The sequence below is a fragment of the Rhea americana genome, unplaced genomic scaffold, assembly GCF_003343005.1.
Source record: "Rhea americana isolate MKP2758 unplaced genomic scaffold, rheAme1 scaffold_42, whole genome shotgun sequence".
Taxonomy (NCBI): Eukaryota; Metazoa; Chordata; class Aves; order Rheiformes; family Rheidae; genus Rhea; species Rhea americana.
The window spans coordinates 6,202,546-6,230,504 of record NW_028186557.1 but is presented as its reverse complement, the minus strand read 5'-3'; the positions used below and the strand labels follow the sequence as shown (position 1 = coordinate 6,230,504).

Genomic DNA, 27,959 nt, shown 5'->3' with positions numbered 1-27,959 from the left:
CCAATTAGAAAGATCAGGAAATGAAAGAGATGGGAACGTTTCCAAGTTGCTGAGAGCTCAGCATGCCCTTGTGCCAAGAAAGGAGAAGCACAGATGAGGAGGCAAGTGTGCCTGCTCCCAGTTAYGTGATGGCATCCTTTGGCAGTATCAGCACTGCACCAAGCAGAGGTGCTGGAGACCTCCGGGAGAGAGTCGAGTGCAACGCTATGCAGCATTGCTCAGCATCACATCCACACGGCCCCATTAACATGCCCTACTAATTGGTGGGGACATAGGTCTGCACCGCTCAGGCTGTGTCTAGAGCAAGCTCTGGAGTAGCACCACACAGCAGTACCYTGGCCTCCTGTTTGAGGGAAGCAGACTGGCCGCAGACCCTGATGGCAAAGCTCTTCCTGAGGCTTCAGTTAGTTAGTGGAGGGTACAGCTATCGACCTCCTAAAGTCACCTGGACTGCCTACTGAAAAGGCCAACTCATCAACAGATGTCCCTTGCCTAAGCACGATAAAGGACAGGACACGTTGCAGACAAGACTGCTAGGAAAAAACACCCAGAAGATGMGTCTGTGCTGAAGGGGAACTGCACAAATCTGGGTGAGAATGCATGTTAGTCAGATGTGCCATTAGATGCTGCTTCCCTCTGGACCTCTACCTGTGTAGAGTTAGCCCTGAATGAATATCCGGGGGGAAATGGAGAAAGATGGCTCACTGTGCTAGAGTTATCCACTTGCCTGTTGGGCAGATGTTGAGAAAGTCAGTGCATGGCAAATATTAAGAGTAATAAGGTTCGTAAGTGCAGCGTAATCAGGGCAACTGATCTAGTTACAATCAGCCTCAAAAAGCACAGAGTTCAACTTCTTGAACAACACTGCAGGTCGCTCTACAGGCTCATAAAGCATGATCTTCTACATCTCAGGCAGCCTCTGGAAWAGCATTCTTATTGTTTTAAAAAGTAATAAATTCATTGCACAGCCTTAAGTAGAGTGAACAGCAGTTAATGAAACCATAGAATCACAGAATCRGTAAGGTTGGAAGGRACCTCTGGAGATCATCTAGTCCAACCCCYCTGCTCAGCACGGTCACCTAGAGCACGTTAGACAGGGTTGCATCCAGGAGGGCCTTGAAGATCTCCAGAGAAGGAGGCTCCACAGCCTCTCTGRGCAACCAGACACTACCTTTCCTCAGGAGTCTGCTTAACAGCTAATCTCTGCGGCAGCTGATCCCTCTTTAGATCACTGTTCTTTGAGGCATTTTCTCTTCACTCTGCCTAAGCCTCTGAGCCCTCGATTCCCCTTCTGAGGGCACAGCACACCGGAGGGCACAGGCGTTACGCACTCACTCTACGCCCTGAGCTCCTGGGCCTGCTCCGAGTGCCGTCTCCCCAGTGTTGGTTGCCACCGTGGAGCTGTCTCTCCGAGATGCGATGGCAGGGGTCTAGGCCAGCCTCCCTGCAGCAGTGCCAAAAGCTGCTTGCGAAATGCTGTGTGACAGGCTGCAGCAGGGGACTGACACGGCTCACGTGCTGTCCCCAAGGAACCTCTGCCTGGGGGAGTGAACCTGCTCGTCACTCCCTGCTGTGCAMGGGGGAGAGCGGGGCACGGCGATTCCCGGGCACGAACTCGCCGACACGTGATGTTACTCTCCATGGCAGTGCTCTTGGTTGGCCTCACGTCAGCAGAACTGAGCCAAACATCACTTCTTTCTCCACTGAGATGAAATAAATCCTCCGGTTCTTGCTAGAAAGGTCCCCCAAACAGCCTTYTCAGGACTACGTGGCACTAGGATCCATGCAGGAGGCTATCTGCACAACCCAAGGGAGCCYCTCTCCCCTAAATAATAAAGACACAGGTCAGCATGGTCTAAGTCACAACAGTCCCACCAACTTTGCTCCTCTGACCTTGCAGAAAGCTTCCTATTTCCATCTGCAGAGCTCAGCCAAGCAAACAAATTACGCAGTTCTACACAAAGCTCAGCGACTCTGAGGTTCAGTGAAAAGCCATGATATCAGTYCCCGGACGGCTGGATTTGTGACAGGGATACTGCCTCATCAGGCTGGGTGCAGCAGAAGCCTTTGTAACTAAACAACTACATTTTATCATAGCTATAGCAGACAGCAGATGATAGTAGATGACAACTTTGACAGGACTGCTTTTATTTTATTTTCTCTTTCTGTGTCTGCATTTGAAGAAAATCCCCATTGACCTACACAGGCAGAACTGAGATATATGTCATTTAAGGTGCTTTAAAATGAGTTTACAAGGTTGCTGCAAGCTAGAAGCATAGCCACTAGGCTACCTTCTGGTAGCTGCACTGCTATGACCAAGAACAGCCTCCGCTCACTGGGAAACCTACTTTGGGTCTACATCCCAAAGCAGGACTGCACTAATGATGCACCCTGAGAAAAGGCTGTCCTGTACTATCCCTCCCACAAGCTAGTGAAGGACTCCAAGAGAGGCAGTGGGAAGGTGGAGTCTCTGACAGAGATGGAAGGCCAAATATCCGTTGTATCGTTAGGAGTATATGCACTGTGTGACCAAGATGCCACTCTTGCTGTCCTGTGACGGTGGCGCATTTGTAYGTCAGCTGTCTCTCTGAACAAGGTGGCAAAAATCAAAGCATCCCACTCRATGATGCTTAGGAAACATCCACCAACAAGTCCAGCTTGCCAGCTCTTCCCAAGGACTCCSATGTCCCCATGCCCCAAAGAGAGGAAGACATGAACCAGTTGGTGATTATGGTCAAGGTTAATAATATATACACAGTTAAGAGCAGCAAACTCTCTCTCTCTGCTTCAACTCACCAGTGTGAAAGGCTCAAGGCTGTAATATGTAGAGGATGGGATGCACCAGGGTTAGGGTTAAATCCACACTGAGACTCTAAATTTAARTCTGCATTTTCCTGGCAGGATTCTTCCATCATTTTTCTTGCAGAATTTCTTAAACCACTTATGTAATGTGCAAATACCCAGAGAACAGCACAGTCCCCAGAACCAGGACTCAGGTTTGTCAGCACAGCAGGGAGATCAGGGTAAAGATTCAGTACATCTCACAGTGAAAGAAAAGCAAACCAGCCGCATTGCTTCCTATGGGGAGCCACGGAAATGCGGCATTTGGCTGCCTCTATCTAGCAAACAGCCCCTGGGCTGATGCTCCACTCAACCTTCCTTCTGCTTTGGGTTCAGGGAGTGCCAGAGGGCTCAAGTCAACTCGAAAGAAAATGAGCTCTCCAGGGAAGGCTAGGAAACGCTCTTACTTATCCAGAGCACATGAGCATTTGGGGAAGGACTCCCAGAAAAGGTCAAGGAGCTTTTAAACACTTCTAATCACATCCAAAGCAAGGAAAGGCTTGGGTCTGCTTAGGCTGGAATGGCACAAATTTCTGCCGCAGTTTTTCATTCAGAAAATATGAAGGATGATCCTGGAAGTGGCAAGGGAAGTCCCACCACACAAATCCTGTCTCCTTAGACCCAGTCTTCCTCTATGGTGCATGGGCAGATACGTAAGCAAAGACTCAGGTTATGGACTCATGTGCCAGGCCACAAATCCAGATCTGTTTTACATGCAGAATAAACGTACTACGGATGTACATATGGGCAAACAAAACAGGATCATCAGCCTGCAGGCAAAGCTGCCGGGGATCCATTCACCTACTGTGTTAGGTAGAGGTTAGCACAACAGTGTTCAGATGTTGCGTGCAGGCACTCCTGTCATAGCCCAATACCCAGGAAGGTGCACAGTGCAGATCTTATGCTTTTTGTCTTAAAATAACACTCTGTTTGCTTTCAATCCAATTACTGCCTTCCTATTCAGCCTGCCTCCTTGGTTACTCACATTTTAGCTCTGCCATCCCATTATTGCATTAAATCTTTAAATCTGATTATATTGTTTGGAGTTAAATATAAACCCGATTAACTGCATAAACAATGATTTTTACCAGTCCTAGCCCAAAGTCAGGAGTATTTGGGAAAGCAGGTCGAAAGCCCTGTGAGGCAACTCTTTCTGTACTGAAGTTTATTGACCACACTTTTTTCTTCTCTTATGGCCTCAATAACCATCTGTGTGTTGCAGCCTGCTACAGTCACAAACAGGCTTGACAGCTAGCCAGCATCTTGACTTTGCTTTGACATTTAATCGCCTGCAAAAGCTGCTGGTTTTATTGTGCTCTTCAGCTCTGAACTCGGTAAGGTAAAGGAGTACACGCCATTGACTGGCGCTCAACGCACTCGCAAGGACTGSCATGAAGAGCAGCAGCAACTCAGCATCACCATCACTGATGGTCATGAAGTCCCACCAAGGAGGCAGCTATGAAAGTGCCTTCTTACCAAATATGATCCTGGTACGGCATCCAGGAGGCCTGATGCTGAAACCCTGCTCTGCCATAAGTGACCGGTGTGACATTGGGCAAGTCCACTTCTCTCACCTTCTGCCAGTCTAGATCAGAAAGCTCCTGGGCAGTTGAGTGGGTGAGCACCCAAACTAGGCAGCTTCATGTGTCGAACGCAAAGTTAAAAGCACAATGTTCAAACAGCATTAACATAAATGCCAGCACTGAACAGGTCACACAGCCTTAACACCCTCCTCACAGCTCTGTGTTTTGCCACCTTGGCAATCTGAACAGAGGTGGGAACAGACCTTGGCTTTTAGAGACCCCAGCCTGGTGCATTATCCACTATTTCTTGTTTCACTACCCTTTGCCTCTTTGGCTGCTGACCAAAACATGGATTTTACAGAACAAACAGCAAGCACTCAAGAACTCAGCTCAGGGGAGGTTTGCAAAGGCACAGATGGGAGATGGCATCTAATTCCCTTTGGCAATCAACACACAGCCCTTTCCTTCAGCTGGAGAAAGTGCACATCTCCCCCAAGCATCTCCACAAAGCAGGACTGAACTACAGCCTTACAGACAACCCATCTGCCGGCATTTCCTAATGAATCCTTGACCCTGCAGTCTTAGGGGATGGGCTAGTGTGCCCAAAAGCTTGTCTGCCTTTTCCAATTAAATTAGTCTGAGAAAAGATAACTCCTCTCTCCCTCACATCTTACCTTGGGCACACTCAAAGTCCAGCACAACCACAGGAGCATTGCTCTTCTGCTGTATGTTCCTTTTGGCTATTTATTCTCCATCATCTCCCCCTATGGAAAGCAGTCTGGCACGTGTGGAGGTGAAATAGCAGCAGCACTGAAGGGTTGCAACCAACGGCTGGTCCTTTGCATCACTATCACAAGTCTGAAAGTTCTCAGCCTCAAGCTATCTTTCCCAGTTAGGTATTAACTAATAAGATACTGGCTAATGCCTGTTGAAGATGATAGTATTTTGAGTCCAGTACTTAAATTGGTCTTTACCCATATGCCAAAACTTCTGATCACATTCCCCAGCAGGGAGGCCACCACACTCCGGGGCTGGAGGACAGGAACATCAGAGGTGCTTTGTCTCTTGGCCTGGGGCACTGAACAGCCCCGGCCGTTACACTCACTAGCCTAGCCACGGCCTGGAGGATGCTAACAGAAAACGTTCCAGTTGGGTCTCCCAATGGCAGAGCTGGAGGGACCTAGAGATGGCAGTCCCAAGGTATGAGCAGCTCTGCTTCTGCCATCCTAACACACATTAGCTTGTCCAGCTTGTTCTCAGAAACCTCCGAGGAGGCTGCGCAGTCTGGTGTGGTGCTTCCTGTTCAACAGAAACTTGTTTAACTGCATTTCCATTGCTACAATTTAGATGCACAACTTTTGTTCCATTCAGTGTAGGTTTGGAAAATATGAAGCCTGCAACAGCCTGTTGCAGCCTTGAAGACTGTCYCCACAATCCCCCCCCTCGACATTTTCTTCTCTCTAAACATCCCCAGCTTGTCCATTCTTTCCCTGACAACCACGGTTTCCAGCCCTGCCATCACTGACACCTCTCCCGCATGCTCTGAACGTGGTTTACGACTGCCTTGATGGCAGGTGCCCCGCACCAGCCACTGTCCTCCAGCTGAGGCTGTTCCCGGGCTGGGCAGAGCCTGCGGGTGCTTCCCAGGCCCTGGGGAATGCTCCTCCTCCCACACTCCAGGATGGAGCCTGCTCCCTCCTTCTCTGCCTCTTCATTTCAAGAGATCAGGAACAAACTTCCTGTACAGGCAGGATTTTCACAGTCACCTTTCACACCATTTCTTGCACTCTCCTCTGAGGTCTTTGATCCAGCCGAGMTGTTTTGACCTGCCCAAATAAACCACAGGGTATCATCTCTTCTGGCAAATACACCGCTAAATTATGCAGCCTTTAGAGTACACAGCAAACCTCTCTCCCTCCACTTCTCCAGCATATTTTTAAGAGGACACAGGTTATTTGTTCTGKTTTTTTTTCTAAATGTTGCTCTTGGCTACTATTTTAAAGTTCAAGTTTAATGGTGAATGTTTGACAAGCAGACAAAAGTGAAGTCAAACCTCCAGAGCCGTTCTGTGTAYCAAGCACTCCCCAAGACATCAAAAAAACATGCTTAGGAGACTCAAGTGCTTTGTAGCAGCCGTGCTAAGCTCACACTCACATCTCTGGGAAATAGCACCGAGCTCTAGGTTTGCTGCAAGCCCCAATGCGACGGAGGTGGAACTGCTCCTGAGAAAAGCTGAACATCACGCTCCGAGCTGGCCACCGTGCTTGCTGTAAGGAAGTGGTGAGGGAAAGGCAAGCAGGAAGGAAAGTGCCCAGCCCAGCGTACGYCACCCCAGCTCACCGGGGGTTCACGAGATGCACGAGAAGAGGCCAGCTCTCAGGAGCTGTTTCCAGCACACATCACTAGGTGTTTATCTGCAGAGGGATCAGGAAATGGGGAAGGCAACAGTCAGCACAGCTCTAACCACTTTAAGGATCTAGGCCACATTGCTCATCCCCCTGCGGCCTCATCTGTACAGGAGATGAAATTCCTTTCTCTGCAGCACAACTCTGTCAGTAAATTAGTGAAATGAGCTCTAAAAACGTGACAGTTTTGTTGGTGTCTCTAGGTTTCCYTCTACCCCACCAGTGAGGAAATGGGTTGAATCACATGCACTATAGCCCTGGCCCTTTCCTTCACAACGCCAGGGCCGGCTGAACTGCACGCAAAAATCTCCTGAAATGGCCACRTTTTATGGTTTAGTGCATTCACGTGAATTAGAGCTGATAATGCCTTGCTGACACTAGGCTGCAAGGTGCGACTGGTCAGGAGGTGTTTCATCAGGAGGTGCCCCCTCTGCAGCAGGGTGACTCCCCAGGAGAAGTGCTGATAAACCCACCTGACCTACCCTGCCCCTCAGAGGTGGCACGAGTGCTGGGTGAATCTCTGCTTTGCTAGCAAGCACTGGGAAACAAGACTCCACTGCCAACAGAATATCAGCAAATTAGTAGTAATTTTATGCTTTCTGCTTTTAGTAAGATTGCYGGTATCAGACAGCCACAGCAGGAGGAGGAGGAGGGAAATGAAGATGAGATGCCCATGGATCAACTGGCCTTTCTGCTTCATACCCCCTCTCCAACAGAACCGAAAACCTGTCTCGAGACCAGCCACTTCTGATGTTTCCTCTCAGCCATGAGGCTCTTGCAGACTCCCKCGAGCACCCTGAGGTCACACTGGAGGTGAGGAGCTCCTGCTGGTACTGGAAGTGYTCCTCAAGCCTGAGAAGTGCAGCAGCAGCTAGGGGGACTGCAGGTTTGGCACAAGTTTTTCCTCATCTCCCTTTGAGGAAACAGAGGGACTTAGCCTCAGGTTGAGCTTACTAGAAAAACCCTCTCCTTCAGCTTTTGCTGCTGCTTCTAATTTTGCTGTGAATAAGAGAGGAAAAGAAAGCTGCAACTGAAACCCAACCCCCCACTCCAAACTGTGCTTCAATCATAGTTACAGTCRAATGCTCTGTGCATCCAGCTGGAATAAGTTATCAGCAGACTTCAACAAATCAGAAGTACAGAAATCACAGGAGTGTTTAGTCTTAAGTGATAAAGYAGCCTGAATGTCCTTATCTGGAACACACTTGCAGTGGGAGAAGTTATTAGTTGACTGTTACTGAATTCAGCATTTTTTGCCCCTGCTTCTGCTCTGACCTTTCCCTCCATCCTGACCTTGCCTATTTTCTATTATTTGAACACGAATTTGGGCTGCCTGGAGAGARCTGAGCCTTGAGTTTGTTCCTGGGTTGTTAACGTTTGCTCTGCTCTATGGCTCAGTCTGGACACCTGAGACCGTCCTTTCCTTGTGGGGTGGGATTCTGTTCCCAACTGCCTGATCGTGGAGAGGAGGTGGACAGAGAAACAGGAGACAGCCCACAAAAGGGTCAGGARGGTGGTCAGGGTCTGGAGCATGTGATGTGGGAAGACACACTGAGGGTGCCGGGTTTGTTTAGCACTGAAAAGRGAAGGGTAAGGGAGAACCTATTTGCACTCTTCAACTAAAGAGGGGCTGTGGAAAAGATGGAGCCAGATGCTTCTTTGGGAGCAAGGGCATAGGCTGCAACAAGAAAAAATCTGATTATATAGAAAACTTCACCACGAGGCTGATGAGGCACTGAGACAGGGCCCGCAGAGGCGTGAGAATATCTCCATCCTCAGAGATTTTGAAAACCTGACTGGACAAGGTCCTAAGCAATCTGATCTGACTGTGAAGGTGGCCTTCACTGACCAGAAGGTTGGGCTTGAGATCTCTCGAGTTCCCTTCCAACCTAACTTTTTCTATGACCAAAGCTATATTACAAATAGAAAAGAGAGATGGTTAGCTTTCACCTTCTGTGCACCTCTCTGTCCAAGCAGAGACGCTCCTGCCCGGTTGCACTCTGAGGTTTCAGTGCGGTCTGCTCCTGGGGCATTGCAGTGCCAGGTTTCCCAGCAGTGCAATGCTCAGGTTTCACATACTCCTCTGCTCAGGCGATTTTCCACTTTCCTCTCTCCTGGCAGGGGGAAGCTAAGCAGATCCATAGTGAGTATCTGCTCAGTTAAACCAACAAGTGTAGCCACTGCTGTGTTCAGGTGCATAGGACAGGGCTCCTTCCACCCTCYGAAGACGGCGCCAAGGGTAGATGCAGCACATCAAAGGGCAGGCTCAAGATATAGGATTTCATATTTGCTTTTAAGCACCACTTTAGAAATACTTCCCATCACCATGGATACCACAGCACTGAGAAAGCAACACTCACCACAACAGCCGCACAGACGCTCAGGTGGATGCTGCCAGGAAAGCACTTACAGCAGGCTGAGGAAGCTCAGATCTCAGCCACAGTGAAGGAGAAACACAGTAAACGCAGCCTCTCTCCTTGTTCAGCTCCTTACTCTAGGCAAAGGAGCCCAAGCCCCTAAATCTGGCTCCAGGTTTCCAAACTCTCCATCCCCACAAGGGATGTGCGTAGGGGGCATTTTGCAGACCCCTTGTTTGCTCGGAATGACTGGGTGCTGGAGATGGCCTCAGCCAGGCAGCTCACTGTGCTGCAAGCCTCCTGCTCCCTAGCTGCCGCTTGCTCCCGGCAGCGAGGGCACGCTGAACAGCATTGCCCCAGTGAGCTCCAGACAGCCTCCAGCAGCTGCAGCACTTGGTTCCAGAGTCCAYCAAATCAGTCTCTTGGGAAATTCAACACTTTTTTATCTGTAGGGACTCAAAGGAGAAAGTAGCCCTCGCACCAAGGTGCACATGATCACCTCGAGGCTCCCAGGCAATCCCGAAGTAGGGGATACCTCAGTGACAGCCAACGGGGTGACACTGCTGGCGTCCTGCACGCTGCTGTAACCAGCCAAGGACTGCACAGGCAAGAGTTGCAAATGGCTCTTCTCCCCTCCAGGCCCAAAGACAAGCCTAGTTTCCTGCTGATCAAACTATGCAAGAAAGCTGGAGAAAGAGCTCTCAGAAAGGGGCTGTGAGCAAGGCACCACCTGTGAAGCGCAGAAGGTGGAGGGCACCAGGCTAGGTAGGCTGTGTCTGAACCGAGGCGGTCTGGCCGATCTGCAGAGGAAGAGCAAAGAGCAACCCACGCCGTGACTCTTCAGCCGCTGTGAACGTGCRCAGCTGAGAACAGACCCACAGTGATATACCAAAATTGCCAGTCCAGCAGGGCCCTGTGCGCAAGGACGGTGCCAGCTTTGTCAGTCCAAACACCACCAGGGCAGATGATCAGAGAAAGGGCTGGGGAAAGAGAAAAAAAATGCTCTGAGGAGGCCGTGAAAAGCAGATGGGCAAACTCCCCAAAATACCTCATGAAAGCCAAACTCCTTCATCTATTGAAAGAGAGCTTCTCCTGTGGGACAGACCCGCTCCTCTGGTCTCCTCCCTTGCTGGCTCAGATGTTGCTGTGTCTATACTACAATTCAGAAGCAGGATGTGGCACAGCACAAGATGGAAAGCAGTAACTGGTGGAAGYAGCTGAATAGCAGAATCCAGATCCTCCAGAAAAGTGATTACCAAGCACAGCAAGGCACCTGGTACCTAGAACRAAGACAGAGGACAATTCAGGAATTTGGGGAATTGAGTAAGTGCAAAAATCTAAACCCTTGAGGATTTCAATTTTTAGCTCTCCTAACACAGTCCAGGAACAAGGTCTTTGAAAACCACATTCTTCCACCCTTGGAGAGATGTGGAAAAGAAAAGCCTCTTGAGCACCCACAGAAAGCTTTTCAAGCAAAATAAACCACGCAGAGAAAGGCACAGATGGCAAAAGGCACTCAAAGGCAGTACAGAACAAGGAAAAGCGTAGACAGGAGAGGATGAGAGTCATTACGGAGAAGGCTAACCAAACGAACTGGATGGATTATGAGAAGATTGTAGGTCCATTAATAAAAAAGGAAGAATAAATCAATAATTCTGGAAGAGCTGAGCTAATGAGTGCCTTTAAAAAATATTCTTTAATAAGAAAGGACGTATGGCTAATTAGGAAGTAATGAAGAACTTGTCAGTGTATCTACAGAGAGCAAGGAGGTGAGGGGGTTCAGTACTCAGAACTGAAGGATATCCAAATCACTGAAGCTGAGCAATATATCTTAGTGTCATGAGGAAAGCAGTTAATGGACTTACTGAATCATTCATGATTATTTATGAAGAAGCGAAGAATCTGGGAAGCACCAAGGGATGGGAGGGAGGAATAATTCACATGCACTTCAGTAACAACATTTTTTAATTTTATTTAATTTTATTTTTTTTACAGGAAAGAATGAACTAACACCAGCATAGGGAGAAAAGGAAACAGAAATAGAGTGTACAGCTCCAGAAATCTCTAGAGAATAAGGGCCTGTCTCAGTGTGGTGAGGATGGACCAGCTGCATGCCCATATGTCCTGCAGGACAAGGGCATGGACAGCAAAGCTCGTTGAATAAATCACTGCAAGGAGCTCCAAGCCTTACCACCTGGCCCTCACTTCTCTGCAGGGCCTCAGGAAACTTGGTTTCTGCAAGGACTTCGGACATGTGTTATTGGGATCTGCACATAGCCCGGTGAATGGAAAACAAAGTGAGAGTCCACCACAGGAATCAGCAATGAAAAGCAACAATTCACAACACGTGAAGGAAGAACATCCTCAACTTGGCAAACACTCTGTGAGGCCTGGCCAGAACCACTAACAGTAGGAATCAAAACAGCTCAAATACATCTTCCTGGCCATAAGTTCAAATAAGAAATAGATGAGAGCCCCAGTCAGGAAGAAAACAGAAGATTCACATAATGTAACCATCTTCAATCGGTGTGAAATGAAAAAGAATGCTTGGGAAATAGCAGAAAAAAAATGAAGTGTGCAAGAGGATGTCCGAGTGTTCACAACATGAATCCAGTTCAGCTGTGCAAGGACAGGTACCTCTCAGCTAGACTGAGAAGGTGGCAATGACCACGAAAAAACGGGGAGAGAGACAGCTCAGCAAAGGAAGAACAGTGGAGTASAGCAGTTCTGTGAAGGACAGGAGAAACGAGGGCAACAGCAAGAGGAGGAAGCAGAGTGTTAGGGAGGACTAGCAAGCATACTGCATCTCACTCTGAAGCACACATCTTTTGCAAGACCCTGGTTATGTGCTCATCATTTGCAGAACTTCCTTCAGTCCATATGACATCTTTAAAAATCCTTATATATCTAATATTTGTTTCTGTCCTTATCTGGAATACCCCTTTTCTTATCCCTTACCTGGGATTARAAACAAACATGGAGCAAGACGTCCAGCACTCTGAGGCACCAGGCAAAAACCCACTATAACTAACAGATGGGAAGCAGCAAAGGCTTGGGTGAAGAGTGACATAGAGTGGGGCCACAGCAAAGAGCTACCTCTCTCCATTGCCGAGTGCTTTGTGGGAAAGGAGTTTCCAAGAAGCCAAGGAAATAACACAGGAGACACAGAAGGGCTTGGGAAGATCTAACAGTAAAGTCAAGCAGCTTGTGACAGCGCAAGGAGAGCCGGGATGATACAGAGATGATCACGTGCTCCTTGGGAAGAGATAGCTGAAGGAGCTTTGGGGCAGCATTTGAGCATTCATAACAGAGGAAATTCATCAAGAAACTGGGAGGCTGCAGCAGATGAGACACAAGCCAAGGGCTGGACAAGACTCCTTRGTAGTGAGAAGAGAGACAGAACGACGCTAAAGCAGTTACAGAGGAAATCCAACCTTGTCTGGACCAACTCCAAACAGACATCCGAATTAYGGGCCTAGGTGGTGGGATTTCGCATGAAGGTTACTGTGACATCTCCTAACTCCAAATAGGGTCCCTCTGGGTCACTTTGGGCAGCAGGCTACATCTCTGCTTTGAGAGCTCACCTGTGTCTGTGSGCTCCAAGGCAAATCAGCGTAGAAGACATGGGGCTGCTGTTCCTAGTAGTGACTGTCATATGGAAACAAAACAAACCRACAGGAACATGTTAGTTTTAACCTGAGAGGTATCAAAATAAAGAGAAAAAATACAGAAGCACTGCTAATTTAAATAGGCATGTAGGGAAGGGGGAATGAGAGACAGGTTTAGTTTACGGAAGGCACATCAAATGGTCATCTTAAATTTTAAGCTGCTTTGCAAAAAGCTGTGTACAGGATTAGCAGGCAGTATCTCGAATCCCAGACAAGGCTTTGCAGTATTTAGCTTTCAACACAACAGATGAAGAAAAGTCCTTTTATACMACAAAAATACAAACACATTTGGAAGTGATAACTCTGATATGTTTTATAGAAAATTTTTTCTTTAAAAAAAGCGTCTCTGGAGACTTTGTGCAGTCAGAGACCCTTCTTACTTCACGACGTCAGCAAAAGCCCCACTCCCTACCACTCTTTCCACTTACGTGAGGTATTTTTTAAAGCCATTGCTTTAGCAGAAGGGAAAAAGAAGTCTCTTTAAACTTGCTCTGTAAGGATCTGAAGTTCTTGGCAAGACAACTAATTTGATAATATTTATAAATTCAGCTTCAAACACAGCACTAACTGGCAAACCTGCAGTGCTRGTATATAGCATCTTGGGACCTCTGAATTGCCACCTCCTGCTCTGCCACAACACAAAAWCTTTAAGGGGGATGGGAGAGGACCTCCAGGCGTGGAAAGCAAACACACCAGAAGTGCTGGCAGAAGCTGGAAGCACCTTGTTAAAATGCTYTTTGTTCTCCCTGCTGCTGTGCTACATGGATGAGCAGCAAAAGTGAATCTCAAAGGTAAGTTCACTCCTCCTGCTACTTAAGTCTGGTTTGGTGCAGCAAGGAGCTCAGTGGTGAGCAAAGATACCTGCCCAGGGCAAGATGCAGCTAAGCAGCAGTCTGGATGTATTCAAAAGGGGCTTCACGCAGTGTGACAATGTCCAAAGATGCTATGAGAATTTATCACAAATGGACTTTTGCTAATATAAACACCCCAGCCATGAGCTACTGGTTGCATCAAAGGCTGGGGTATCAGGTGAATGGATGTATACATGCACACAAAACACCCACAGCCCACATCTGTCTTTTGCATGGGCCTGGCTGTATGAAGGCTGATGGAATAACAGAGGCACAAGGAGCTGATCTCTTTTCACCCAAAAAAGTCTCTTGCTGTGGCACCCTGCCTACTGCACCCTCTGTACTTCAGTTCCTATACAGGCAAATTTCGTGTTCCCATCCTTGAAACACTCCAGCAAAGACCATCTCCCTTCCTCGTCAYCAATGACTCTGCGCCCCTCCACCAGTTCCTCCCTGCAGTATCCAGCAGGAACCCTTGGTCTTTGCTTGCATGGCCTTCCCAAGTGATCCATGCCTGGCCCCATGTCCTTCAGAAGCTGTTGCAGGTCTGATACTGGCAACACTTGCCTTTCTGTTTCTTGATTTTCAAAGGAAGCAGCTTTTTCTCCATGCTTGTGAGCAGCTCCATGCACCCACACCTTGTGTTACACCTCTGTCCTCCTTTAGGATTTCTGCTGCAATGTCTAYGAAGCAAATCAGAGCAGCAGGGAGCACAGACCCTTCCTTGTCCACTGATCAGCAGAGCTTCATTAGGGACATCCACRTGGTGCAAAGAGCAGTGTGCAGACTCCTACAGATGTCTGGGCTGGTGCATCCATGCYGCACAACCCAACAGAGGATCAAGCTAGGAACAGACCTAGTTTAGCAGGATTAGCCCAGTGCTCTGCCTGAGCTCATTACCTGTGCTCTTAATTAGCTCACATCTAGGCAGCTGAGGTGTCCCTGCCACAGCCCCTTGGGCTCTCTGGTTCCAGGATTCACATGCCCAGAACGAGCTTGGGCTTGTCCAAGCATTGCCCTGCGTGCTTCATCCCATCCGCACCACCCCGCTGCGTGTCCCAGACAGGGACAGGGCACCGCACAGGCCAGCGCACACGCGTCCACCCCCAGCACTGCGGGCTCCAAAGCACGAGGGCTGTGAAGAGGCTGCGGTTGCTCATCAAACAGCTCGGGAGCAACAAAGGTCGAAGGCTCTGAACACAAAAGCCAAAGAAAACACGGATTTCTAATGTAATACTAGAATGTTGTTTGTTTCATCTTTTTTTCTAAAGGCACTTTGCAAAGCTAGGTGGTAAACTACAGAAGGAAAATGCCAGAGCCTGTTTCTTGAGAGGGAGGTTTAGGGAAAATGCATCTCTCCTAGTTTCATGATGAAGTGCGGCGCTGCTGTAGGACCACCTGACTCCGCAGCCCCGGAGCTCCCATTTGCAGCGCAGGTGTGCAAGGTTTCTGAACGGTCRAATACCCAGCAGAGCTCCTGAAGCCCAGGGAGAAATCCCAAAGCGTGCAATTAGATTGCAGCTTCGATCCTTGAAGATTTTACCTCTTAACTGTATTTTTATTTAAAATTACAGCCAATTTCAAGGGAAAAATCAGCTCATTAGCAGAGCTCACCCAGGCCTGTCCTTCCGCTCCTTCTCTCGAGCGCCAGGAGGGGGCTTGCAAGGCTCMCCGCAAAGCAGCTGCAAAACGCACGTGCTGAGCACAGCAGTGCTTCCAGGAGCAACCGTGCTGCAGGCTCTGGCCATCACGGGCACCTTCACAGGGCAAAGGCACCGAAGCAGCATGTGTGTGCCACGCCACGGGAAGAGGAACGTATTTCATGATGCCTAGTGCAACAGCCCCAAAATAAAAGTCAGTTTTGCAAAGCACCTAAAGCATTTGCTTGAACTTCAGCATGGCTCACTAAAGCCCTGCTCAGAAAAGCACACGAGCGTGCGGAAGTGCCGCGCGGAGCCGGGGCCAAAACCACTTCACAGCCGCACAAAGGAGCCCTTCTGCCTCCCAGTCCTTTTCTTTGCCTGTCACCCTCGGATTATATCATCTTCTGAAAAAAGACTGACTGTATCCTGCCTTGTCTAGGGCCAGGGATGTTACTGGTATTCAAATTACAGGCTATAAACTATTATCTGTCACTCTGAACACGTGCATTAGAAATATTCATATATCAACTCTGTCTTGGAATAAATATCAATACTTTACTGCAGAGTTATGCAGTTGCTACTTTTAAAATATTCTCCGTAACAAAGAGGTAGTTTAATGTATTTATGCACACGCAAAATTGTAAATGCAATAAATTGTTACATAAACCGTTATAAAAAATTACCTACCAATTGCATATAAATTTTCAGCATCAAAATCCACTAATCTTACCCTGAAGGAGTAAATTGCTTCAAGTTAATATGGTTATTCCTGATGACAGAGACCACTTTGCATGAATGAAGGTGGCAGAATCTGGCCTTAAATTGTGCTCTCAACACACATCTGTGACATTACTTATATTCAGAGATGTCTTGGCTTCTTCAGATCATAACTGCAAATCAAGTCAGAGACCCCAAGCCAAGTAAACTGTCTATCTAAATAAAATGACAGCAATATAATAAAAATTGATTTTTGTAAACATTTTGCTGAGGTTAAAAGCTTTTCATAGAGACAGTCATTAGGAACATAACTCTGCTCCAAATCCCTGGTAAGCACATATTTATTAATAGCTCATACATTACAGTGGAGCCTTAGACATCCTAAATCAGCACAGCTCCACCRAATTCAACACTGCAATGCAAGTTCTCACCAGTGGATGACGTTGGTCCCGTAAGCTTCATTATACTTAATTTAAATCAGATGTATTTTGGGGCACATCTAAGTACAGTGGATGTTTTTTCCTGGGTACAGGAAAGAGGCTTCAGAAGGAAGGCACTGCGAAACACAAACCCTGCTGCGATGTGAGCAATTTCTGGAACAACTCAGCACACGGTGACTGCGTAAATATAAACTCTACTCCTCGTGTGCCTTCTTTTCAGATTGCACCTTATTTTGCTGTTTATATTTTACAAACAGATAAAAGACACATTCACCAGAACAGAATTATTCTCCGACTAGCTTGTCTACCTGAAGACAATTCTGAATAAATCACACTGCCTGGCAACCTTCAGATAACCTTGGTGATCTCTGCTGGAAACCAGCGGTCCTCACGCTGAACGAGGGAATGCTCCAGTATCCCAGCCTTCTMATCCCAGCTTCTGGATTAAATATGAGCTCAACTCACTTATTTTCTGGCTAGCACCTTTCCTTTCATTTGACAAGGTAATTGCTCTCTGCAGTAGAGAATTTCCACCCAATTAAACGGAAGAAAACCAAGRAACCTTTGCAACACTGGGGGGATGATGAAGCGCTTGGATGCGTGCTACCGACTGCACAGACATCACTGAGTAACGATCGGCTAACAGCGCCCCATATACTCAACGAGGTGGCAAAGAAAAGTCTCAGATATGACTGACACTTTTGACTGTGGATGTCTTGGCTTGTAATCTGCCGAACAGTGCCTCTCAGGGCAACCAACTTCACCACTGCCGCGGAGAGTGCTCGTGCAGGGACTCGMGGTGAATCACCGTGTGTTTCATATTATGCTTCACATGCCCGCTAGGTGCCACATGCTCAAGCTGGGCAAACAAAAAATTCCTCTGGTTTTGCAAGGCTACGTAGGTCAACCGTTGGGTTTCTGTCAATTCTCATCACATTTACCGAATGGAGGCAGGAGGAATTGCTGAGGTTAACGGCACTAGATCGGCATGACCCACTTGAAGCCGTAGCCGTATCTTAAGACTTGTAAGTTCTGTGCATTTTGCATTTCCAAACCCATTTGGCTGACTTCAAACTGCCAAGTTGCCCCTCGTCCCAAATCCCTGTGGGGCCGAGCACGAGTTTTGAAGAGCCCAAGACTCTCAGACCTGCCACGACGCACGACAGTTCCCGTAATTTAYGGCTTTACGAAGCCAGACTTGCGGCATATGGCAGGAAGGTCCTTTATTCGACCACGTGCACGCTGCTGTGGTCATGACGTAAGTCATTGCCCCGACTTTCCTTTTGTCCGATCACCGAATGAACTGAGATGCCAAACGCTTAGTGCACGTGCTCCTGCAGAGAGGTAACCTGTGCTAATTGCCACAAATTACCTTGCGCAGTGTCATTCTCCTGACATTGCCTCTGCAGAGTCGCAAACAAGCCCGAGAATGCAAACAGCTCCATAAAAGTGTCCCACATTCCCCACCAAGAGTGATGCAGYGGAAGAATCAGGTAGTTACATCAGGTATCCTGCTAATTCACACATCACTAATGCTTTAAACAGGCTATTCCCCTCTTCCCCCCCTTTTTTCTTCCAGAGAGCGAGAGAGAAGGGTCACAGGGAACAGATCACGCTAAGGGAGTGAGACACTTAAGTCGATGAATTGATGTCAGTTTACGCCAGCTAAGAAATACGGCCGGAGACTGGGATGAAGTAGTGAGATCATATTTTAAAAGCAAGTGCTCTTTATTTCCCCTGCTTCTGAGACCCCAAAAGCAGCCATACTTAGCTTCCCAACACTGTCTACTCTCCAATAAAGATTTACCATGTAGCTGCAGCACTTACACAACTACAAAACACTAGAAATCAAACCTCTAAAACAAAAGCTAAAAGCCAGCTAAAGCACTACATGAAATATCACTGCAGCTCCCTGAGCTTTGACATTTTTTCCATGAAAACCTACTAATGCAAGTCTCAGAATATCACCAAGAAGACACGGCTTGCTTGATCTTTCTCTTGTATTCCACTGTGCTCTTGCTCACTATGCAAGAGCTGCAAGAGAGCTGAACAAAACTTCTGCCTGAGCAGAAATAGGGCTGATTCAAAACAAAAAACAAAACCAAAAACCCCACATACACCGGTTCTCATGGAAATCATGGAAACTGTCCTCCTTCCAAGGCAGCCAGAAATTCAAAGCCATTTGATGAACACTGGAGTCAGTGTACCTGCCCAAATCATAACATGAATCTCTAGTTCAAGAACGTCCAAGCAGAGTTTTAGTCCCATCAGACAGAGCTCCTTAAAAATCCCTTTACAGCTATGGGAAAGAGGCACATTTCACCTGCGGGCAGTTAAGAAAGGAGTCAAACTTACCCTATCAAATCACATTCCACTTTTCCCGGTTCTCCCCCAGCTGCTGAACTCTTGCAACTGCAAGGTGAGAAAGGAGAAAGCAGCTGATAACCTTCAGTGGGCTCCTATCTCAGCTCTCCTCCTCTCTCCTCTGTAACTGATGCTTTCCTCCATAGGCATCATGCAATGACARGAAACATCCCCACGGCCCAGTAGCATGGTAGCTTTCCTCTGGGATGTACCTTCAGCTCTCAACTCCCCAAGGTACCACCCCTCAGGCCCACCAGCCCTGGGGCACAGCAACAGGAGCTGGAAACCAGCTGCAACAGGCTTCTGCTCAACCTGGGATGTGCCAGGTCTGCCCAGCATGTGCCTAGGGGAGGCGTGGACAAGTCACCTGCCAGCTAGACACGAAGGAGAGACCTTCCTCGGAGCTGCTTGCAAAGTGTCCTTCACCTGGCACCACAATGGGAAATCAGAGAGCCTAACCACTGCCCGAGTCGCAGATGTATTGACAGATCAGTCATCTGGTTCACGGCTTCAGAAAYGCAGCACTGTACACACAGTCGATACGATCAAACAACCCTCTTGCCCCGACCTTCAATTTGCGCTGCCATCTGCCATCAGCAGAACAAAGGGGAAGGAGCACAGCTCAGCTGCCTCCATCCCACCGAGTGGCCAGAGGACAAAATTCAAGACAACATGCAGAACAAGAGCATACGATTTTCTAGCCAATAATGAGTTTCAACTGCTGTGCTCTGGAGGAGGGTGAGAAATAATCTCGTAGATGAGAAACCGTATCTACACACTTGCTCTGAATCACAGAGCTGTGGGCTGATCATGGCACAGACCTAACACGCATGCAGGTCCTTGTTTCCTACGTCAAGATGGAAGAAGTGTTGCTAAGGGATGGGTATGGGAAAACTCTGCCCTTTTGAGCCGCACAGCTGAGCGCTGCCTTCTTTGCAGAGTGCCGAGTTGTTTTTTTGCAATGGCATGACTTGAACYGCTGCTGCTCTGCCTAGAACAGGATCTCACGGAGAGCTGGCTGTAGATTAAAAGTGGCATTAAGAGGTAGTCAGCTAAACTACAAAGGGACAACAATAAAATACATTTTGGGACAACCAAAAAGACATTTTGACTGCTTCCTCAGAGAGTAAGACTAAGACTTAACTAGCRTTGCTGTGAAAGTCTTGAGGCTTGTTTTACACTTCCATCTTGCACTTTGCCAAAGAAAGAGAGCTGTGTTCCCAGGAAAGACAGTGCGATCTGTCATCCCGAGCCAAGGGACAATTCAAGTCCTTATATAGCATGGAGCTAATCCGACGCTGTTTGCACATCAAGGGCTCTCACTAATTTGCCATTCCTGATGCCTCAGCTCGAGAAAGCATTTAAGTCATGCCCTTAAATCTCTGTGACTTCAATTTAAAACTAAGCTTGTACGTAAGTGCTTTCCCAAGGAGCGAGGCTGGAGAGCTGATGCTCTCATTATGTTCCTGATGGGATTTCACCCAGCACTGACTGCTACGGTGCCCTCTGCATTGTTGGAAGTCCTCAGCATATTTCAACATTTAGCAGGAGGTACCTGGTTATTAATTTATATTAGACAATGATSAGGCTGCTGGAGCTAATGAAGCGGGAAGTGCTAAACATACACTTGTTAAGAGAGAGCTTGAGACAGCTAGGGCAGTCCAAAGCACAGAAAAAGGGCAGAAAGGATGCTACACGAGTGCRTTATGCAGGACCACAACGCAAATCCTCAGCAGAGCGGGGAAAACTGACCTCTGGTCACAGCCACAAGCCCACCCCTTCTCTTTCCAGCACCCTCAGARAAATGCTGCTGCCAGTTTTCCCTTCCCCAGCACAATATCAACAGCGGCAGCCACGCTYGCCAGACTTCTCCCACTCCATCCCTGCTTTGGGCTGAATCGCTGGGCACTTTGCGCTAACACAGCACAGTGTTGCCAGGAACAGCAGCAAGGAAACAGTGGCTCCAGCCCCAAAGCAGTACCTCTTGTTCCTGAAATCAATAAGCAGGTTTAGCAAGAACCACTTGCCTGATAACCCTCCACTCTCGCAGCTTTTTATATTTCAGTGGAGAGAGCACAGCATAAAGTCAGAGAAACACAACAGGAAAGCACGGCTTTGCAAACAACAGCTCGCCATCGAAACCAGCCCTCTGCGCCTGCCTCTGCAGGGAGCGAGGTCATCCCCAAGCAGAAAGCCCACTGGTACAGGGGAGCCCCAGCTAGCAGAAAGGGGCACAAAAGCCCGGACACCGAGCGGCCGGCCAGCCCAAGTGCTGCACCAAGCACAGCAGCTCTCTTCATTACCTGCAGCTGGCACCTACACAGGTCAAGAGGTAAAGAGAGGGGGAGGAAGGTGGTGAAGTTGGACAAGTGCGYTGGCTGAGCTAATGCACGCCACTAGGACCGCAGAAGGGCGGCTGGAGCGCGCGCTGGCCATCTGCTCCGGCTGGGGGCCCCACCAGGGCCGCCCCACGCCGGCGGCACTTCAGTGGTGCAGGAAGCCTGCAAACGCCCTTGTCTCACTGCGCACGAAAATGCCTCTGGACTACGTACAGTGACATCTACCATCATCTTTATCAAGTCCTCTTAAACCAAGGAATATTCGTTACGTGTGACGACAGAGGGATTTCATCAGAGAGGACCCAAGTGCTGCAGGTGGAAAGTGGCTCTAGTCCCAAAACCCCCAGCAAAGGCTTCAACAAGGAACACCACGGATGCGCTGTGCACCCTCCAGCTGCAAAATAACCGTGCGCCTGCGTTAAGTCACCCACACCAAACAGCCCTGCCGCAGGGAGCCGAGCCGGGAGAAGGCAACGGCCCGTGTAAACCCAGAAGGGCCAGCCAGGGGAAACGCGGAACTACGTGCGAAGGCCTGACAAAGAAAAGGCGCACGGAGCGCTTTGGTTTTAGGATGCGACGTGCTTCCGAAGTTCACACAGTATTTAGTTCACATCCACCAGGGGTCCAGGCAGTTTGGCCTCCTTCCCAAACCGCCAGCCCCAGCGCAGGCACGCGGGTGGGGATCTCCATCAGAACACCCGGTTCGGACCCGGTTTTAAATCCATCAGCTGATAAAAGGCTAGAAAAGGGAAAGAGGCAATTAACGCCGATCAGAAATCCCTCAACTGTTAGATCCTCTCCAGAGCACTTTCTGCTGACTGCTGCTGAACTGAGCGTTCACCTGGTAACACGTCCGCATTCCCGCAACACCGGCGATTCCAGGGCATCTCAGCGCACCCCCAAGCCCAGCTCACACTGCAGCTGCTGCGTCCCAGATCGGCACCACTCCCTGCAGTCAAGGATCACAACACTCGGCCCTGCTGCTACGACCGGATGCTGACTGGAAATAATTTCGGAATGAACTTGGTCTTACTCTTTCCAGCAAGAAATTCTGCTCTGCTCTTTAACCTGAGCCTCCGCTGAGTTTCTTCAGCCAGCTCCGGGACACCCAGGCTGTCCTCCAAAACCCAGAAATCTAGGAAATTCCTTCAAACTTCAGGAAAAAAATGAACACATCTCCAAGTGATAGCTGCCAAAACCCCAGGAAGTATAAGACTACTCAGATGCTCTAAAATGTTTTTTTTTTCTTTAAAGTTATAACATTATAGTTATTAAAATAATTGTTTATTATTGTGGTGACACATAGCAGGATTTTGTAATAATATGCAGACCAAGTTCTGGAAAGTGACACCAAGCAAGTTTTTCCCTTTAAAAATCTGAACTTTGAGGCCTGGTTTATGCATCTTGTGAAACTTAAAAAATAATCAGCAATGTTATTTTTTGTTGTTTTCCTCACTCTAATGTCATTTACTTAACACCAGGTGCCAAGTTTGCTCTGGCTGCTAATTCTCCTAGCATCCCGGCTGAGGACGAGGATGTAGCAAGCGGGGGACTCCCTGGGTGACACACTGCCACCTGTTGAAATCTCCAGTAGAGGAAGCCGAGCAGCATCTCCATGGGCTGTTTTTTCAGCCTACCTTACCTGAGGTTCTCCTGACTCACACCACAGTAAATGCAGCAAAAAAACAAAAACAAACAAACAAACAAACAAACAAAAATAATTAAAAAAAACCCCATCAGGTCAATGGGAACCTTCATTGATAAAGCAGCTAAGAAAAGAAAAAAATGTTAATATTGTGTGCGGGGGGGGGGGGAATGAAAAAGGCTATTTAAGGAACACAGGAATTTACTGCAGGAAGACAGATCCCACCTGACACGAGGCTGCACGTTTAGACATTAAATGCCTTTGGGGAGGCTGAGCTCAGACGGTGCAACCCAGTACGTTCCTCCGAAGTCAGTGTCTTTTAGGACTCCCCAGTGGAACCGACGAAGCTACACTGATTTACTCCAGTTTATGAGATGGCCCTGGGCCCGTTTTCATTTGCAAATAACCAAGAGGATGTCTCCTGACAGCCAGAGCTACACACACACTCCCAGGACGCCTTGTAGAACTTGCTGTACCAAATTGCCTTTGATTAATGGGATATTCATGGGTGCTTGTTATTTCGTTAGCTGTGGATGAGCGCAGGGGCAAACGCTGTCTGTAAGAAAGCTGTACTCTAAATAAAGGCCAAGACTAATAGAGCAAGGCAGCGTCGCCTCCACATCCTAGACAGACGCAAATTGGTGTAAATCCATTGACCTCRCTGACATTTGCTTTTCTCTCACTTCAGAGCATCTCAGCTTGTTTTCAGCTCTCGGGATCAGCCAGCAGAAAGCAGAAAAACGATCAGGAATGTTGTTTGACATTGCTACAGAAGGACATGAGAGATTCTGCAATTACAGGATGGAGCAAGTGTGCTGGGATTCAGCCGTCAGACCGAGGCTCGGGAAAGCGCGCTGCTTGCAACAGGAAAAGATTAAAGATTCTCATCGCTTCCCTTTTAGCAGCAAATATTTTACTTCAGAGTGCAAACAGATCTTTGTCAGGTAGCAACTCCCTGGATATCCCTGACAAGCCCTTTGGGCTAAAGGAATTCCTATGGACTAACAGCAGTATGTTCACCAYGCCACAAGAAAGCAATTCCCCACAAAAGCTTCTCTAGCAGCTAACATAAAGAAGGTCCAGCCAAGCGAGCCAGCGAACCACGCCGTCTCCTTCGCGCTCCCTCGGCTCTGATGCCCACCATCTCACAGGCAGACACTGACGGGCACTAGCAGTGCTCTTCACTCTCTAGTTTACCGCCGATGTGCAAGCCAGCTGGAAGTTATGCTTGGTGCACACAGGTTTTCTGATTCCTGAAAGAAGAGCTCACCCTTCACCTCTTACCCCACCCGCCACCCACGCCAGCGCAGTCTGGATGAGCAGAAATCCACGTTACACCTCTGCTAATTAGCCACTGACTGCTAACAGCTATCACAGCTGATTCAACGGAGTGCAGCTCTCTTTTGGGGCTGCTCTCTACCACGATCCGTGCAGACACGCAGCTGGGATTTGCAATCAGAGGGCCTGGTCAATCCCAGTTAAACCTCATCTGAAGTACAACTGAGAGCCCTGTGCGTCTTCCACTGAAGTCAAGCTCTGCTTCTGCTTCACTGCGAGGGGGACGTGACAGGTCATCTAACCTGCTTCATCGCATCCCCCAGCAAAGGGAGCGCCTTGCTCGACTGTCTGAACAGCACTGCTGCCCAAAAGGAGGGCAGAAGCTTGCGCTGCTGCTGTTCACCACAGGATCACTGTCCTTTTCAGCCCCTGAACACTCACGAAAGGACGTCACTGCTCTTGAATCCTTGTTATAGAGAGCACCCAGATACAACAGCCGTGGGCAACAACCTGACACCCTACAAGAGACAGCCAGGAATAACCACTCTGTCACTCTCTCTCCAGTGCCTAACCCAGAAAGCTTTCAAATCTGCTTAAAAGAAAGCTCCTATCAGAAGCCTTGAACTTCTGGGAGACCTTTCCAACATGTATGYATCAGCAAGGGTGAAACATTTTTGTCTTAGACAGAGCTTAATCAGTTGATGGATGGGGTTTCCGGGCTTTCAGAAATAGCTGGAGACTCGACTGTGTGACCCTGGAGGTCCCTTCTAGTCTGTCTGTATATACAATCATTAGCAAGCTGCCGAGCCTACACTCACCACACACTTCCCAGCAAAAGCAAGAGGGACTCAAATGTGCAAAGAATACATGATTCAGCTCCATCTTGTGTTTTTGCTTTTGACATGACAAGTGGCACTACAGCTTGTCAGGAAAAATCCAGACAGCTGCAATACATGTATAAAAGTGGGACAATTCAGATTAAAAACACATTTTCTCCGCATTACTCCTCTCCCAACAGCTGTCCTGAACGGAAGATAGCAAGAGAGAGGATTTCTCATTATCTCTGTCCAGCTTGAAAATTTTAGCTCCCTGAATTATGCTTTATTGTGCCTCAGTGCAGATTATTTTGAAATAATCATCTGCAAGAACCATGCAATCAGCACTCTTTCAGAGGAAAGCAGAAATCGGGTCAGTTCCCGAAGAGTTCTGTGAAGAGCTCTTTGGTCTCCCTTCCAAGGCAAAGCACACAGCATTTAACAGTGATTGCTTAGGGCCCAGAAATCACATCCTGACTCATGAATACAGCATTCAAGAACAACAGCTCATCAAGGAGCTCTCAGGTCATCACAGACTTCAGCAAGAATCACATTCTGCTCATGTCAAAAATTAAGAGTATAGATGTATTACAAAGAATATTTTGCATGGAGTCATGTTGTAATCACMGAAGAGAAGTCAAGAGCCAACTCCACCATTCTTATGAGCTGTAAGTACTTGTTACAACCACCTCTTCCCACCAAAAAGATCCAGCATATAGGAACAGTCACCTTTCTGGTCATCAGTGGCCTGTCCTTGAGCCAGATCTTGCCCTAYGATGTGCCCTCCAAAAACGTGCCTGCCAAAGTCCCAGTGAGTTTTGGGACTTGCAGGAGGTTCACCAGCTCAAATCCACAGGTGGTTTGGTTCTTAAGGCCCAGTCCCAGCTAGGATAAAGCTTCAGATATGAATAGCCTCTCCCTTTGATTTTGTTACACAACATCTCAGGAAGCGCTTCTGAGCATAGGCTGTGTAGTCATTCACGTATACAATAATATCACATTTGACTCTTCCTAAGGAGCACTTAGCAGGAATTGCTTGTGTTGACACATCAACGAAGAGGCGCTCCTGCGCTTCCGTTAGCAGGTGAGCAGTTAGGCAGGCTGTGGCACACCGTGGCACCTGTGCCAAACACTGTGAGCACCACTGCCACGAACTTCAGCAGCAGCTGTGGCATCACACGTGCACCAACGGGGCTGCGCAAGGCACGGAAAGCCACGCAGGACACTCAAGGGAGGAATAAGGGTGTCATGACAAGTGATGGCTTGTCCCTGTCGGCGTCCGCTGACTCAAGACATCACACAGAGCTGCAGCTCAGTGGCCTGCATCCTCCACGGAGCCAYGCACGGCCACACACCGTGCCAACACACGGCATACATAGGGGTGTCCCTAGAAAGCAATTCATTTGAACCCCTTCCAGCAGGGCACCATGCATAGCTCCCTGCCTCCTCACCACAGGTCTCCCCACCTGCTCCTGCCAGTGCGAATCTGCTGGAGCGGGGGGCAATTATTGCAATGTTCACCCAAGGAATGAAGTGCATCCTCCTGCGCCCTGTCGGCCCACATCCAAGTCACTTCTGCCCCAGTTCCGCTGGAGAGGAGCGAGGGGTTACCAGCAGGGGCAGGGAAGGGGGCAGCAGGGTGGACCTGGGCGAGCTAAACGCCGCAGCAATCGCTGCAGCGCCGGGACCCCTGCCTGCGGCGAGGACAGCGCGAGCGCACGCCGGAGAGCGGCTGATCAGCATTCAGCGAAACACACAGCGACTGTGCTGCCCACTGGCTCGCCTGCCATCCCTCCTCCTCCTCCTCCTCCCCCCCCAAATGACTCAGTGTGCGGGAGGCGGCAGCAGCCCTCCTTCTGCACAGCGCCCTGGCGCTGCATCCCCCGGAGGAGCCTTCAAGCCTCCCTCCTCGCAGCGGCATCGCTCCCTGTTGCTATCCCAGCTCCTCCGCAGCGCGGCCGCTCCGCGCAGCCCTGGGCCAGCCCCGCAGGCCTGGCCGCTGCTCGGCCCCGAGGAGAACGGTTGAGGTTGGCAAGGACCTCTGGAGACCTTCCAGCCTAGGGCCACCTAGAGCAGCTCGCCCAGGAGCGCGGCCAGACGCGCTGCGACCATCTCCAAGGACGGAGACGCCACAACCTCTCAGGGCGACCTGCGCCAGCTCCTCGCTGGCTCGCACGGAGACCGCCCGGCAGCGGCCCGGCCCTGCACGGCCCGGGCAGGCGSAGGGAGCCCCCCGGGGCCCGGCCGGCCGCCCGCCGGCGCGCTCACCTTGTGCAGCTTCCACATGGCGCCCAGCGCCTTGACCTCGTGGCTGGAGTGCTTGCCCTCCTCGAGGCACTGGTAGCAGACGGGGCTCTTGCACTGCACGCAGTACATGCTGTGGTTCTCCAGCTCGTGGTCGGTGCAGGTGGAGATCTTGCGGGGGCTGAGGCGGCGGCTGACGCGGCCCTGGGCCGGCGGCACCAGGCGGTGCTTGGCCAGCGGCCCGCGGGGCGGGTGGCAGCGGAGCCGGCAGGGATCGCAGTAGAAGACGTCGCACTGCTCGCACATGACGGCCGCCTCCTTGGGCGCCTTCTCGCAGAGCTGGCAGCGCAGCGCCGCCGCCTTGCCCTGCTGGTAGCGGTCGATGACGGCCTCCAGGAGGCGGTTGCGGGGGAAGCCGCGCAGGCCGCGCTCGTCCAGCCCCAGGCTGCGGTGGCACTGCGGGCACGTGAGGCAGGCGCTGCGCGGCGGCGGCGGCGGCGCCAGCGCGGCGGGCGGCGGCGGCGCGGCCGGCGGGAACACGCGCACGCCGTTGGGCGACTTCTGGCACGGCGTGGTGGGGGCGCTGGCGAAGCCGCCGTAGGAGCCGTAGCCGCTGTCCGCCTCGCTGTACAGGCTCATCTTGTCCAGGTCCAGGTAGTCGTAGTCGGAGGCGGCGGAGCCCGAGGCGCGGCGGCTCTGCGGCGACTCCGACTCCGGCGTCTGCACCAGGATGTTGCGGGCGCACGCCTGGCACAGGTTGTGCGAGCAGGGCAGGATGATGGGCTCCCGGTAGAAGGAGCCGCACACGGGGCATTTCAGCTCCTCTTCC

General features: G+C 49.6%; 1 protein-coding gene across 1 annotated transcript in view; it reads right to left on the bottom strand.

Moving 5' to 3' along the window:
• The window catches only part of TRIM9 (tripartite motif containing 9), a 74,449-nt gene that overhangs the window by 45,925 nt on the left and 565 nt on the right, over positions 1–27,959 (bottom strand). The window contains exon 2 of the mRNA XM_085314984.1: positions 27,155–27,954. Coding sequence (XP_085171110.1) covers positions 27,155–27,954 — 800 coding nt within the window. The remainder of the gene's footprint in view (positions 1–27,154; positions 27,955–27,959) is intronic.